Here is a 13,234-nt window from a genome sequence, read left to right as displayed (position 1 = left end):
AGCTGCGGTCACTCGGCCCTTTGTCCCGCCCGGCCCCGGGCCCGCTCTCCCCTCAGCCACGCGTGGGTGGGGGGGGAGCTGGGATGAAGTCGGGGTCTCGGGTTGATCCCGCGTGCAGCAATTGGGATGAGGCTGCGGGAAGGTCGTGGCGTCCCCAAAAAGCGCTCGCTTTCCCTCGGTGCCCCCTCTCCCCCCCAAAAGCCCGGCCCCACGCGTGACCCGAGCGGCTCGCAGGTGGCGAAACGGCGTGGGGAACTCCCGAGTCCGGGTATGGGTGGGGGGGGTCCCACCTCCTCCCCGTGTCTTCCCCTTGACAGGTGGCCTCGCCCCTAAGTGGGGGGGGTCACACCGCCCCCCACCCAAATCCCTCCCGGAATGTGTCGCTATTAGCGGGGGGGGGAAGGGGGGTTAATTAGGATCACGTGGGGGCGGGATGGCGGAGCGGGGCCCGGCGCCCCCCAGTCCCGCGGGTGGGTCCCGGCCCGGGTTGGGGGTGGGGGGGGGGGCAGCGGGGGCCGCTATTGTCTGCGAGAATTTGGGAGCCTTTGAAAAAACCCTCCCGCTCCCTCCCACCCCTATTGTTGGAGTGAAGATGGAGTCAAACCTCTCCCGGCTCCCTCCTGTCGGGGTCTAAGCCGGGCTTTTTTGTTGCTTTTTTTTTTTTTTTTTTTTTTTGGTTTTTTTTTTTTTTTTTTTTTTTTTTTTTGGGCTGATACCCTCAAAGCTGGCCGAGGAGGAGGAGGGAGGAGGAGGCGGTAACAGCCACAACTCGGAATTTGCAAGCGAGTGTCGGGATGGGGTCTGTTTCCAACCAGCAGTTCGCAGGTTAAGTTATATTATTGTCGCAGCCCTCCTCGACTCCGCGATTATTAATAACGGCGGCAGAGTCCGACGGTGGTCTGGGAGCCCCCCAGCCCCGCTGTGCCCCGCTGTGCCCCGGGCCCGGCGTGGGGGGATTTTTTTCCCAGCCCAGCGCCGGGCTGAGCGCAGGAGCTCAGGGCTGCCGGGTTGGGGTCAGTGGGGAGCAGAGCTCCCGGTGCTGCGGGGAATCCTCATAGCAGCGCGGTGTGCTGGGCTCGGAGGGTCGGGTCGGTGTTTTAGGGGAATTTTTCCGCTTTTGTTCTTTTGGGATTTTTTTTTTTCCAATATCTTTTCATTTTTCTTTTTCTTTTTTTTTTTTTTCTTAAATTCTCCGTCTTTGTTTTTTGTTTTGTTTGTTTGTTTTTAGCGATGCATTTTTCTTTTTATTTTTTTTAATTCTTTTTTTTTTTTTTTTTTTTTTAATTTTTTCTTGCCTAAACACTTCAGGCTGGAGAACAGCCCCAGCGCTCCCACCCGGTCGCACGGCGATCCCACACGCACACACGTGCGGGCGCAGCGGATCGCCGCGTTTGGGTCACGGCGGTCATTATTTTGCCTTTCCCATCCAGCAGGACCCAACCTCGGGCTCTTTCCGTTCCTTCCCGGGGGGGGGGGGGGGGCGGGGTACGGGACCCCCCCAGCCCCACTCAGGTGCTCGCTGGCTCTCTCCCCAGGTGCGAAGCCGGGCGAGGAGCCGGGCGAGGAGCCAGACGGAGATTCACCCAAAGCCGAGAATGAGTCCCAACCCCTGCATGGCTCCGGCATCTGTAAGTGGTTCAACGTCCGCATGGGCTTCGGCTTCCTCTCCATGACCGCCAAGGGCGGCGCGACGCTGGACTCGCCCGTCGATGTCTTCGTGCACCAGGTGCGCTGCGGCGGGTTTGGGGCTGGAGGTGCTGGGATGCAGCTCCAGATGCTGCCCTGCGGATCTCCGTACCGCCAGCACGGCGGGGACCGTTGCTACTGCCATCCCAAATTGGTGTCCTGGGGGTGATGGGACCCCCCGTGTTCGGGAGAGGAGGGCAGAGAAGGGCAGTGCAGCCCTTGGATTGCTCTCCAGGGAGCGACGCCGTAAACTGATCCTTGGGATCGTTTAATTTTCTCACCGCGGTTCACTGGGGAGCTCTTTGGAGGGCTGGATGCAGAGAGGCAGGTGCCCGTTGGTGGAAAAAGGGGTACATAGGGCACAGCGGAGCAGGGATGCTGCTCACCCCATGGAGGGAAAGGGAAAAGAGCTGTGTTTCCCCCACTGCCAGGTACAGGGTGCTCGGTGCCCCACACAGGGATGCAGGATGGGGCTTTCCCAAACTCATCCTCTGTGGGTGGGGGTTCAGTCCACGTGAGCCCGGGGATGCTCAACCCTGGCAACTGGGGAAACAAAACCACCCCTGACATGATGACATGCACTCGGTCCCTCTGCTGCGTTGTGGGGGGCAAAGTCCTGCTGCAGTGTGCAGTCAGTGGGCTAGGGCTGCACTTCATCCTGCATGGCACAAAGCATGCGGGGTCACGCATGTGCCCCTATGGATTCCATACCATAACTGTGGTTTTGTGTCCGGGTTTGACCTGCATGCGTCATGCTGGTGTCCTGAGCCCAGGGAGACTGCAGCTTTGGAGCTGTGGCTGCTCAAAGACACTTCAGTGGAGAATGGATCCAGCCCCGGTGGGGACCATGTGCAGGAGTTGGGGAAATGGGACTGGAGATGGAGCCTGAACTGGGGCCACGTGGGCAGTGCTGGGAGGGAGATATGGGTTCGGTGCTGGGTGCTTGGCAACAGGGCTGTGCACTGAACCTGGGCTCCCGCTCCTCCAGGAAGCAGGGAGAGAAGAAGCTGTTGGGGATGGGAAGCAGTATGGGAGTGCAGGGGATAAGGATGTCTTTGGAGCAAACTCGGGTGGTTTTGTGCATTTGATTGGGCGCAGGATGGCGACGGAGTGATGCTGGTGATAGGTCCTGAGGAGCTCCCAGCCCTCCTTTGGCAAAAAGGGCAATAGGGGAAAACCGAACCCCTTCTTTGGAGGAGCCACTGTGCAGAAGCGCTGTTGGATTTCAGGCTGAGGTCTCCAAATCTGCCAGAGAAAGCTGAGCTCCGGGTTCTTCCCAGGGGCAGCAAATGGGTCTTTGCATATCAGCGCTGTGTCAGTGGGGGGGAGCCTCCCTCCTGCCCCTCTCCCCAGGCTTTATTGCCTCCAGGCAGTCTGGTTTCCTGATTGCTCTTGCTCACATTCCTGCAAGAAAAGAGGATGAGTGGGGTGTCCTCCTGGCACTCCCCATTTGTTGGGGCCACAGAGACCAGAGCAGGGTTTGGTGCTTAGAAGGCAGCGAGCATTGGGCAGTTTAGGGTACGGGGTGGCACTGGGGAGCCCAGAGTGAGTGCGTGATTCTCATTGCCCGGATGTATGCAGCAGAGCCCGGATGCTCCTGGCGCACGCAGCCGCCAGCAGTAAGGCCATTTGGGGTTGATGCAGTGTTTCCATCACCACTCCATTTGCTTTTGGTGTAAAGTCACTGCTTTCCCGCAGTGAAGCCAACTGGGACTGTCCCACTGCAGGGCATTGCCAGCATCGCCTCGACCCTGCTGAGCACCCAGGGAGAGCAGGTCAGACCTAAAGGGCAAAAGCCAGTATCGGGTCAGGGTGCTGCACCCGGCACCCACCCAACCATTGGGGTACAACAACCAGAGCCCCCCCAGAGCCCTCCCCTCTTCATTTACATATGTGAATGATGACCCACAGGAAGTAATTGTGGGAAAAAGAAGGGAATTGGCCTCTTTAGATCTATTAAATCACTTTATTACAGGAACCAGGTCTGAATGGCCCCGCTCTGCAGGGAGCGCGTCTCCATCTCTCTCCCCCTTTATCTGATCACAAAGAGATTAAAATCTCGGCAGGACAGGAGACTAACAGGGCTCCTCCAGGGCTGCCTTTCCCTCTCATTGTGAGCTCAAAATGAGGCATTTGGGTTAAAATGCCTCCCCTGGACACTGGAGATGGATTCATTTGGGGGCTGTGGTCCTGGGCTTGCAATGGTGCAGGGATGAGAGGGGAAGTCTGAGTGCCCCATTGCAGCATTCCCAGAGCTCAATGCCTGCAGTAGAGCAAGCACTGCCCCACAGCCCTGGCTGAGAGCAGAGGGGATGAGGCTGCTCCCAGCCTTTCTGCATCTCATCTCTGTGTCTCAGAGTATTTATCCAACCTAACAAGCTGAAATCCTAGATAAAAGTGAGAATGTTTGGTAGTTTTGCTCCTTTTCATGATTTTTGGCATGGAGAGCTGCTGGGTGCAGCTGGGACTCAGGGGTGCTGCAAGGGTTCATTTTTTGACATCTTGGTGACATGGTCCCAAGTGGCCATACCAGAGATGTGGCCAGGACGTGGCCATCGTGTCCTGCCCAGGCAGGGGGCCGTGGTTCCCCAGGTGTCATTGGCCTCAAGGGGGCCGATGCTGAGGGCATGGGGCTCCATCCCCACCAAGGGGTGTGGGGAACAGCACAGAGGGGCCACCCCTCTGCTGTAGGTTCCATGAGGGCTCCCTGGGTTGGCGCCGTGCCCCTGAGCACAGCCAGGACTGATGCTGATGGGAAGCAAGCACGATGGGAGGTTTTAAGAAAAGCACGTGTTGGAGGGCAGCCCCATCCCAGTTACTGCAAAGGCACACACAGGAGGCTTCTCCCTGGAGTGAGGGGTTCTGCCTTTGCAGGGCTGAGCTATGGGGCAGGATGCAGCCCCATGGGAAAGGGAAGAGGCAGCACATTGGAGCAGCGATGCCTATGAGGGCAGAGGGGCATAAAAATCTGTTTTCCAGTCTGGTGTGCGATGCTTCCGCGGGTGCAGGATGGAGCTGTGGGATGGGGCACGTCCCCTCGGAAGGGCTCCATGGGGCAGAGATGCACTTTGGCCTCTGCTTTCGAGGGGAGGAGCGAACAATCCCTTTGTTTTTGTTTCTATTATTATTTTATTTTTATTTTTAAATAAGTGCAGGGATAAAATTACATCGCAAAATACACTGCCGCGTCCTGGCAATGGGAATTGTTGGGAATGCCGCGTCTGTCTGATGGCAAATCGTGAAAGAGAGCGGCTTTATCCCAGCCTGAAATCTCCCTCAAGATGCACACACACAAAAAAAAGCCTCCTGTCTCTGTCTAAAGATTAACTGATGGCTGCAGGCACCTCCCTTCCCCCATCCGCTGCTCTCGAGCCCCCAGGGTGACGGCTGGGAGTGAAAAAAACCCTTACATGGTCTGCGAGAGAAAATGGTCCAAATGAATGGGATTTCTCCCATTCTCTGAGCTCCATCCCTGGCCACCCCTAGCTCCACCATTTCTGAACACCCCCCCAAATTTGTTTACTCCTAAAAATAACCTGGATGGAGACTGAGGGAAGGTACTGCGCTCTCGGACATGCTCCAATATGGGAGTATGAAATTAATATGCAGCAGCTGATCCTAATTAGCCTCTGCGTGGCCACTGCCGCTGCCCCCTCCCTGCAGATGGGAAGCACATAGGTTTGGCAACCTGGGGCTGGTAAAAGTGAGTGGAAATGTGGGTTTAGGGCAGGTGACTGTTAAAGAACCTTATCGAATGGGTTGTTTTAACCCAAATTAACCTAGTGTTTCATTTCACTTGCTTATGGTGGAAAATGAAAAGAATGCCTGATTATTTTGGCAAGAAAATGCATTTATTTTGGATTTACTTTGAGGAAATTGGGTAGGAATACAGAGCCTGGAAAGCCCCAGTGATGTTTTGGTGCTCACTGTGCTGGGTTCCCCCATCCCTGTAGCACCCTTTCTTTCCAGGCTCAGCAATTACCCAGCGTTGGCACCAGCGCTGGGCTGCAGGCAGTCGCTCCCTGCTCTGCTCCAAAGCTGCAGCACCAGGAAAAGATTTGCTGTGGAATTTGGGAAGAGGGAATTCCAGACAGGAATCACAGCTGTGCCAGCCCAGGCTGGGCAAGCGTTAGCCCAAAGTGGGTGAGCGCAAGCCCTCTGCTCCCCTGGCACAGGAGTGAGGAAGGATCTGCTCTCTGCCAAACCCAAACTGGGGAAACACAGGCTGCCCCAATTGCCCAGGCCAGCTCAGCTCAGAGCTGCTCCTAACGCAGCATCCCACCAGGCTTGTTTGCCCAAAGATTTCGGTTTAAAGCAAAGCAATTCCCGTACAGATAAGGGCGAGGTGCAGCGGCTGCTCCGCCCGAGGCCCCTCTGGACACAAAGATGATTTGATTGAGTGGCCGGGGCTGGCTGGAATAAACGTCCCCTTGTGTCACGCTGGGGAGGCCGCGGGGACAATGGTGACCCTGGGGCCGGCTGAGCCCCTCCAGCGCCCAGCAGAGTGGGGGCAAAACCAAGGCTGCCACAGAGCCTCTGCCACTGCCTGGGGAGCAGTGTTGGGTTTGGGATGCTCCAACCCCAAAGGGACACAACGGGGGGTTTGTGGGATGAGAAGAGGAGGTGGGAGGTGCAGGTGGGGAAGGGGGAACGGGCAGAATTGGGATGCGGGATGCACTGGGGCAGTGGGCAGCGTTCAGCTGCTCTTGTGCTGTGGCTTTGTCTGTATTAAATAACGGTGGTGGGGTTTGGGATGGGTGGAGGGTCCGCAGGGGGGCTGCCTGGCAGCGCAGGGAGTGGGGACAGGCAGTGTTGGTGCTGCTACTTCTTCTCGTCCTACTGGTTAACTCTGAATCCTACTGACAACGAGCAGAACCCCATCAGTACCTATGCTTCAAAACACAGTTTTATTACACATGCTTTGTGTTTGAGAACCGGGGGTCACTCCACACCCTCCCCACCAAAACCACCTCCCCAAGACCATCCCCAGACCCCAAACCTCGGCACCATGCCAGTGCATGGGGAGTGGAGCTCAGGAGGGCAACCACAGCACAGCAGAGGGGCTGCCAGCCCCCACAGCCAGCGAAGAGGGTCAGTGGGGCCGTGTCCATGCCGGCCACCCTTCCTCCCCCCGTCGTGGCCTGGAACTCCTGGAATTTGGCCGGCGTGAGTGCGGCCAGCCCTTTGTTCTTGCTGGCCAGCCCCAGTGGCTCCCAGCCCAGGCCCTCCCCTACACTCCCCCTCACCAGCATCCCCAGCTCGCTCTGGGCCCCCCTTCCTCTTTATTTTTTGGGGAGGGGGGGGGTGTGGAGGCCTGGGAAGGCTCCCGCTTTGTGTGTGGTGTGGGACAGGGGCTCTGGGCCCCTTCCTTTCAGATGCAGGAGGTATGCAGCTAATTCAATGGGCTGCAGTTTGATTACCTATCTGATAACAGAGGAATGCCAGCAATGTGTGTGTTTTGGGAAGGGGGCAGGGGGATGCGCAGGGACCACCAGCCACTCGCAGCTCACTTCAAAAGGCCGCAGCGGGGGGAGAGCTGGGGTGCCCTGGCCGCTGCCCCCCTCCTTCCCCGGGGAGAGGGCGTTTCCTTTGGCCTTTTGGCGGAGGGGGCCGGGGGCTGAGGAGGCTGTTGTCATCCTCACCCGCTGCTGGAAAATAAATAGCTTCCCCATCATGTTGCGGCAGCTTTGGCTCCAGTCCTCCTCTTCCTCGTCAGCCAAAATGCGGCAGCATTGGGGAGAGAGATAGGGGAAGAAGGAGATCATGATCATGGATGAAGAGTGGGACCCAGAGAATGTGCCAGGGTCCCCCCTGCCATGGTGCAGCTTTGACCCATTGCATGGAGCAGAGTGCTGGTGAGATTTGGTTGCTGGCAGTGTAAACACAGCTGGGCTGTAAACACCCCAGTGGAGATCTCTGCCGGAGATGGAGGTCTGCACAGGCAGCTGCCTCGTGTCCCCCAGCTTCCAGCAGTGCCTCCAGTGCCACCAAGCAGAGCTCAACTCCTCCATGCCCTGAACAAGTCTCCTGCTTAGGTGGTACTCAGCAACCTCTGGGTGATGATGCCCAGCACCCCAGAATCATTAAGGTTGGCAAAGACCACTAAGATCATCTAGCACAACCATCAGCTCATCACCACCATGCCTGCTAAACCATATCACCCTCCTGGTGATGCTCAGCATCCTCACCATGATGCACAGCCTGGGGAAAGCTGAGCTGAGACTGGGTACTGATGTTTATGGTTACACTCAGCTTACCAGGGAGCTGACTGGTGGCAGGCCCTGTGGAGCGGGTTTTGGCACTGTTTTTGGCAGCAGAGGCCCTCAGACAGAAAAGGTGGTTCCGTCTGGAGGGTCCCCCAATCCCCATGGGTGAGCAGATGTGGGTAATGTGGCACTGCCCATGTGGTTTGTCCCACCCTGAGCCAGACTCCAGGATGTGGTGGTAGGGACTAGTATGGAGAAAGCCCCATGGGGGGTTTGGGAGAGGAAACAGGGAAAAATCAGCAGGAAAAGGGGCAGTTCCTCAAGCCCCGTTGCATTTCCACTTCTTCTGTGCGCTCACAGATGCATGCACATCCTGCAAGATTGCACTGAGAAAAATCACTCCGAAACATCAACAACTCAATTTCCTCCCTCTCTGCTTTCCTGTGGGGTGTCCCCATGTGGATCCCGGGCAGATCTGGGAGTGTAGCAGAAAAGGAAGAGGGAAGTGGTGTGGCTGTCCTTGCCGGGCAGCGTGCCCATGTTGCATCCCTGTGGGAAGCGTGGGTGGCCACGTGAGGGAACTTGCAGCCCATGAATGGGAGATGCTCCATTCATAAAAGCAGGGTCCTACGGCTGCGCGTCAGTGCCGAGCTCTGCCAGGAATCCCGGCCCAGCGACACAGAGCTGCTCCTCCCTCTGACAGCAAATCCCTCTTAACTCTTTGCTCATCAGACTTCCACTAACAAAGCAGACCAAAACCTCTGCTCAAATGTATGCTTGGGATGTGACGGAGCTGGTCCAGCAGCGATGCTCATGCTATGGGTGGCAGGAGATGTCGGGTGCATCTCCTCTCCCTCTCTGCTGAAATGGATGTGTCTCATAAAAGCAGAGTGGATTTTTCCACCCCCTCCTGCCTGGGTTCTTCTAAACTCCCATATTTGCTTTCAGTGTTGCTCTGCGTTGATTCCAGTGGGACAGGGGATGCCCCCAGCAGCCACAGCCAAATGGCAGCTTCATTGCTGGGGCACTTAAAGGGCTGGAGCTTTAGGGTTACCCTGCTCCAGCACCCAGCTCAGCAGCTTTTTAAGGATGCTCTTTTAAGCATTTTAAGCAAAAGCAGCACAGAGTTGGGGTGAGCTAAGGCCAGAGGAGAGTTGCTTTTGGGAACAGCCGTGCTATGTCACAACAGGCAATAGCAACCTTTGGGCCCCAGAGAAAAGCTCCTTATTGTTCTGCTGAGTGCAGCGGGGAGGGACCAGAGGACACTGCCCCGAGGGCCCCAATTCCTACCCCAGTGTGCTGCATCCTCTGCAGCTGAGCTGTGGTTTGGGGTGAAATCTTCTGGTCGTGCATCCATGTCCCTCCTGTTCTGCTTTTCAATGGGGAGGAGAGGAGGGCTCCACGTGCATGTGCAAAGCCTCGAGATCCCTTTGTCTCTTCAAAATGAAGTTTTGAATTTCCCTTTGAGTTCTCAGCCTGCAGCTTCGGGAGCTTGCAGGGTGCAGTGCAGAGTTGGAAGGGGAGAAGGGGACTGCAGGTTTGCAGTGTGAAGAGCCAGCATTTTGCAGCAAACCCTGCAGATATTAGGGTCAGAGCTCGTTTGTTGGGTTAGTGAGCCCATCTCATTTCTGCATTATCAAACAGATGAAAAGTGCACAGTCAGGCTCAGTCCTGATGCCCACTCCCTTGTGTATGGGGGAGGAACATCAGCACCCTGGCACCATGGGATGGTGTGCAAGCACCGACTGCCATCCTCTCCTCCTCAGAGCAAGCTGCACATGGAGGGCTTCCGCAGCCTGAAGGAAGGTGAAGCCGTTGAATTCACCTTCAAGAAATCCTCCAAAGGTTTGGAGTCCATCCGGGTGACCGGCCCAGGGGGCGTCTTCTGCATTGGCAGCGAAAGGAGACCCAAGGGCAAGAGCCTGCAGAAACGCAGATCGAAAGGAGACCGGTAAGGGGCAGATGGGGCCTGATCTAGGGCTGGCTCTGAGCCCTGCGGGTGCCAGGAACTGCCTGGGGCTGGGCTTTGGTGGGGCTATGTGGTCAGGGACCCCTTGTGTTGCCCTGTCCTGCCCACTTTTGGCCAAGGGCTGCAGGGCACGGTGTGGGCAGCGACCCTTCCTCTAAGAAAGCCACTTCCTCCAGCACTTAATGAGTGGCAGATGCAGCTTGGTGGGGAAAGGGCAGAGAGGCAGAAGCAAGAGGGCAGAGGTCGGGGACACCCCGGGCTGACGCTCCCCTTGTGTGTGGGAGCCGCACTGGGCTGAGCTGGGCAGGGGTAATTTTCTCAGAGAGAAACCCTTGCTTGTGGGGAGGAAATGACCGGACATCCTGGCAGCGGCTCCTACAGGGAGGCTCTTGGGCCCTGGAGCCAGTTCTCAGCCGCCCCTCAGCCCTGCTGCCTGGGATGCTGGATCTCAGTGTCCCCAGCAAGACTCTGCACCCCAGCAGGGCTGCGGCTGCACCCCCGAGCTTGGGGCTTCCAGTCAGTTAAGAAGGAATTGGGGAAGGAAAGGAAGGAGCGATGCTCACAACTTTGGGTTTCCCAGTGAGTTAGAAAACTGGATTCTGTCTGTTCCTGTTGCACCAAGCACTGGCAGCTTGTACCATGGAGTAACCTGCGATGCAGCTTCCACAAACCCAGGGTCTATTACCACAGTGCTGCCAGAGGGCTGTGAGCCCCCCGTTTCACCCCCATGTGCTTGTTTCTTGATTGGGTTGTTTGGGTTTGCTGCCATCTCCTGGGTACCAGCAGCACCACTGGGACAGATCTAAAACCACCGGGGAGCAAACCCAGGGCCACCCCCAGCCCCAGTGAGTCCTCTCCTTTTGTTTCCCCTCCTCAAATCTCTCTCCTCCCCACGCAGATGCTACAACTGCGGCGGGCTGGACCACCATGCCAAAGAGTGCAAGCTGCCTCCGCAGCCCAAGAAATGCCACTTCTGCCAGAGCATCAGCCACATGGTAGCCAACTGCCCCGCCAAAGCTCAGCAGTCGCCCAGCTCTCAGGGAAAGCCTGCCTACTTCCGCGAGGAGGAGGACATGCACAGCTCAGCCCTGCCCCCCGAAACCCGGGAATGATGGCAGGCGGCGGGGAGGGCTAACACCAGGATGGAGAGGCTTTGGCAAGGCAAACGGGGAGGGATGAGGGCAGAACCTTATTCCCCTTAAAGCCCAGCTTTAATTGGGGTGACTCCAAAAATAGGAGGGGGAGCATCCAACGCACCTCTCTCAGATAAGATAAATTAATAAATAAATAGGTTCGTCTTAATTCTCTGGGAAGCTAGGAAGAGGAGCAGGAAGGCACGGCTCAGGGAAGCTCTGGTGGCTCCTTGCTCCCCGCCCCACGGCCGGAGCAGGGAGAGACGAGAGTGGCAGGGCTGGGGGGGCTGCCCGCAGGCCGGCCTCATGGCCCCCTCAGCTCCTCACCCCTGAAATTGGGCTGGAAGTGCTGATATTTTCCCCAGAGAGCAGCACACGGCTCAGTAGAGCTCAGTCTTCTGCCTGGATCAAAGCCACGTGGGACAAACACTGCTGCTCCTCCTACCCATGCTGCATCAGCACCCTGGGCTGAGCCTCCTGTAGGTACAAGAAAATGGGGACCCGGGGTAGCAGTGGCTGCCCTCATCCCTCCCCAGCCTTGCCTTTATTTATTGGCCCCAGTGACAGCCCTTCTCCTGAGGCCAGACGCCCCAACCATGCCAAAGCCAATGCCAAGTGAAAGCTGCACTAGGATGTGCGTGAATGACGTATCTTTGGGTTTGTTTGTTGTCTTTGGTTTGGTTTTTTGTTTTTGTTTTTGCTTTTTTTTTTTTTTTTTTTTTTGCCTTTTTTATATAAATATTCAGGTTTTGTATTTTTGTATATTTTAATCTTTAAGAAAAGAAGAAAAAAAAAAAGGAGAGAAAGAGAAAGGACCTAATTCCTGCAACTTATTCTCAGGTATTCGAGCAATCTCAGGGATAAAATACCTCTGTAGCCCAGTGCTGGACGGAGAGGAGGGTTTTTTCTAACAGCACAAAGATGTGACAAAGTTTGTATTGGAAGTGTAGATCTACCTCACTGGATGTTCGCTAGGTGGATTGACATGTTGTTGAGCTTTTTGGTTGTGTTTTTTGGCATGTTTGGGTTTTGTTTCCTTTTTAACTGTATTAATAGAATCTCTTTCCCTTCTCTACTGGACTAAGGAGGAATTTGGGTCTGTGAGTCCATGCACAGGGATGGAGAAGCCAGGCAGTGCTGCAGGGCAGGGAACAGCTGCTAGAGCCCATGTTGGCTCCCCAACTCCAGATTTTCTCCCAGCCCGGTGGTTTTTGAGGACTGTCCTCCATTTCTCTCTCCTGTTTACATGCTCCCTCCCTGCTGCCCCGTGGGAACACTTCTGTCCACCTCGTGCTGGATTCCCCATCGCCTGTGGGCTGGGATGCCACACAGGCTCCCAGCAGGCCATGGGGATGGTGACCTAAAAGCCAGAATGGGGATCCCAGGGCATGCAGTGTGAGCTGACAGCAGCCAAGGAGGGTGCTGAGAGACTGAGCACTGTCCCGAGCCCTCAATCGTCCCCAGGCTGGGACCTGCTGGTACAAGGGGCCTGGTGCCAAGGTGGACCCAACTCATGGCCAAGGAGGGCAACCGCTCTATCTCTCTGCTCCCTTCCTGGCTTTCCCCAGACGTGGGCTCAGGATGGCTGGGGGATGCTCTGCATCCCTTCTTTTGGGCCATCAATACTCCACAGCCCGGGGCTGCCTGGAGCCTTCCCAGTGAGGGAGTTTTACCATGCTGGTGTCTCAGGACATGTGCACGATTTCTGATGTTCTTTACTAGAATGTAGGTTTAGATTGGAGCAGGCTGGACCAGATGGAGAGCATCTACTCCAACCTCACCGGCAGGAATCACTGCACCCGATGACCCCTCTGGGGTTTGTTTCTGCCCCAAATCTACCCCTGCCATGAGGCTTGTGGGGTTGGAGAGAAGCTCCTAGCTGAACCTGCCCTGCTCCAGTAGTTCCTATGGTGAGGTGGTGGTCTCTTCTTGGGAGGGTGGGGGAAGGACCTCAAGTTCTCGACTAGTGATGAGATTTAGACTAACCCACTTCAGGAAAACTGCTTTTGTCTGAACGGGGTAAATGCAATAGAACACACCAGGCTGCGTGTCTAACCCTGGGCTTCAGTCCCTATGTGGGGACTGCTGGCCCACCTTGGTTGCCAGTCCCTGGTTCTTGTATCTGTTTGAAGAGTCGTGTAGGACCGTTCCCCCCCGCCCCATTTAATAGTTTGGTGATTTTCAGCTAGCTGCCTAGTATCTGTAAATATCTCTGTAAATCTTTCCTCTTTCTCTCAGTA

At 56.2% G+C, this 13,234-nt stretch overlaps 1 protein-coding gene across 1 annotated transcript; it reads left to right on the top strand.

The window, feature by feature from the left end:
- Positions 1-794: 794 nt before the first annotated feature.
- Positions 795-10,973, top strand: LIN28A (lin-28 homolog A; the record flags this gene model as incomplete). The annotated part of the gene is made up of 4 exons (XM_079546028.1): positions 795-825; positions 1,536-1,726; positions 9,659-9,843; positions 10,760-10,973. 4 exons carry the CDS (start codon positions 795-797, stop codon positions 10,971-10,973), a joined length of 621 nt encoding a protein of 206 aa, XP_079402154.1.
- Positions 10,974-13,234: the final 2,261 nt, after the last annotated feature.

Source organism: Tetrao urogallus (genome assembly GCF_951394365.1).
Source record: "Tetrao urogallus genome assembly, chromosome: 23".
In the NCBI taxonomy this organism is placed as follows: Eukaryota; Metazoa; Chordata; class Aves; order Galliformes; family Phasianidae; genus Tetrao; species Tetrao urogallus.
This window is presented reverse-complemented; position numbering and strand designations above follow the sequence as displayed.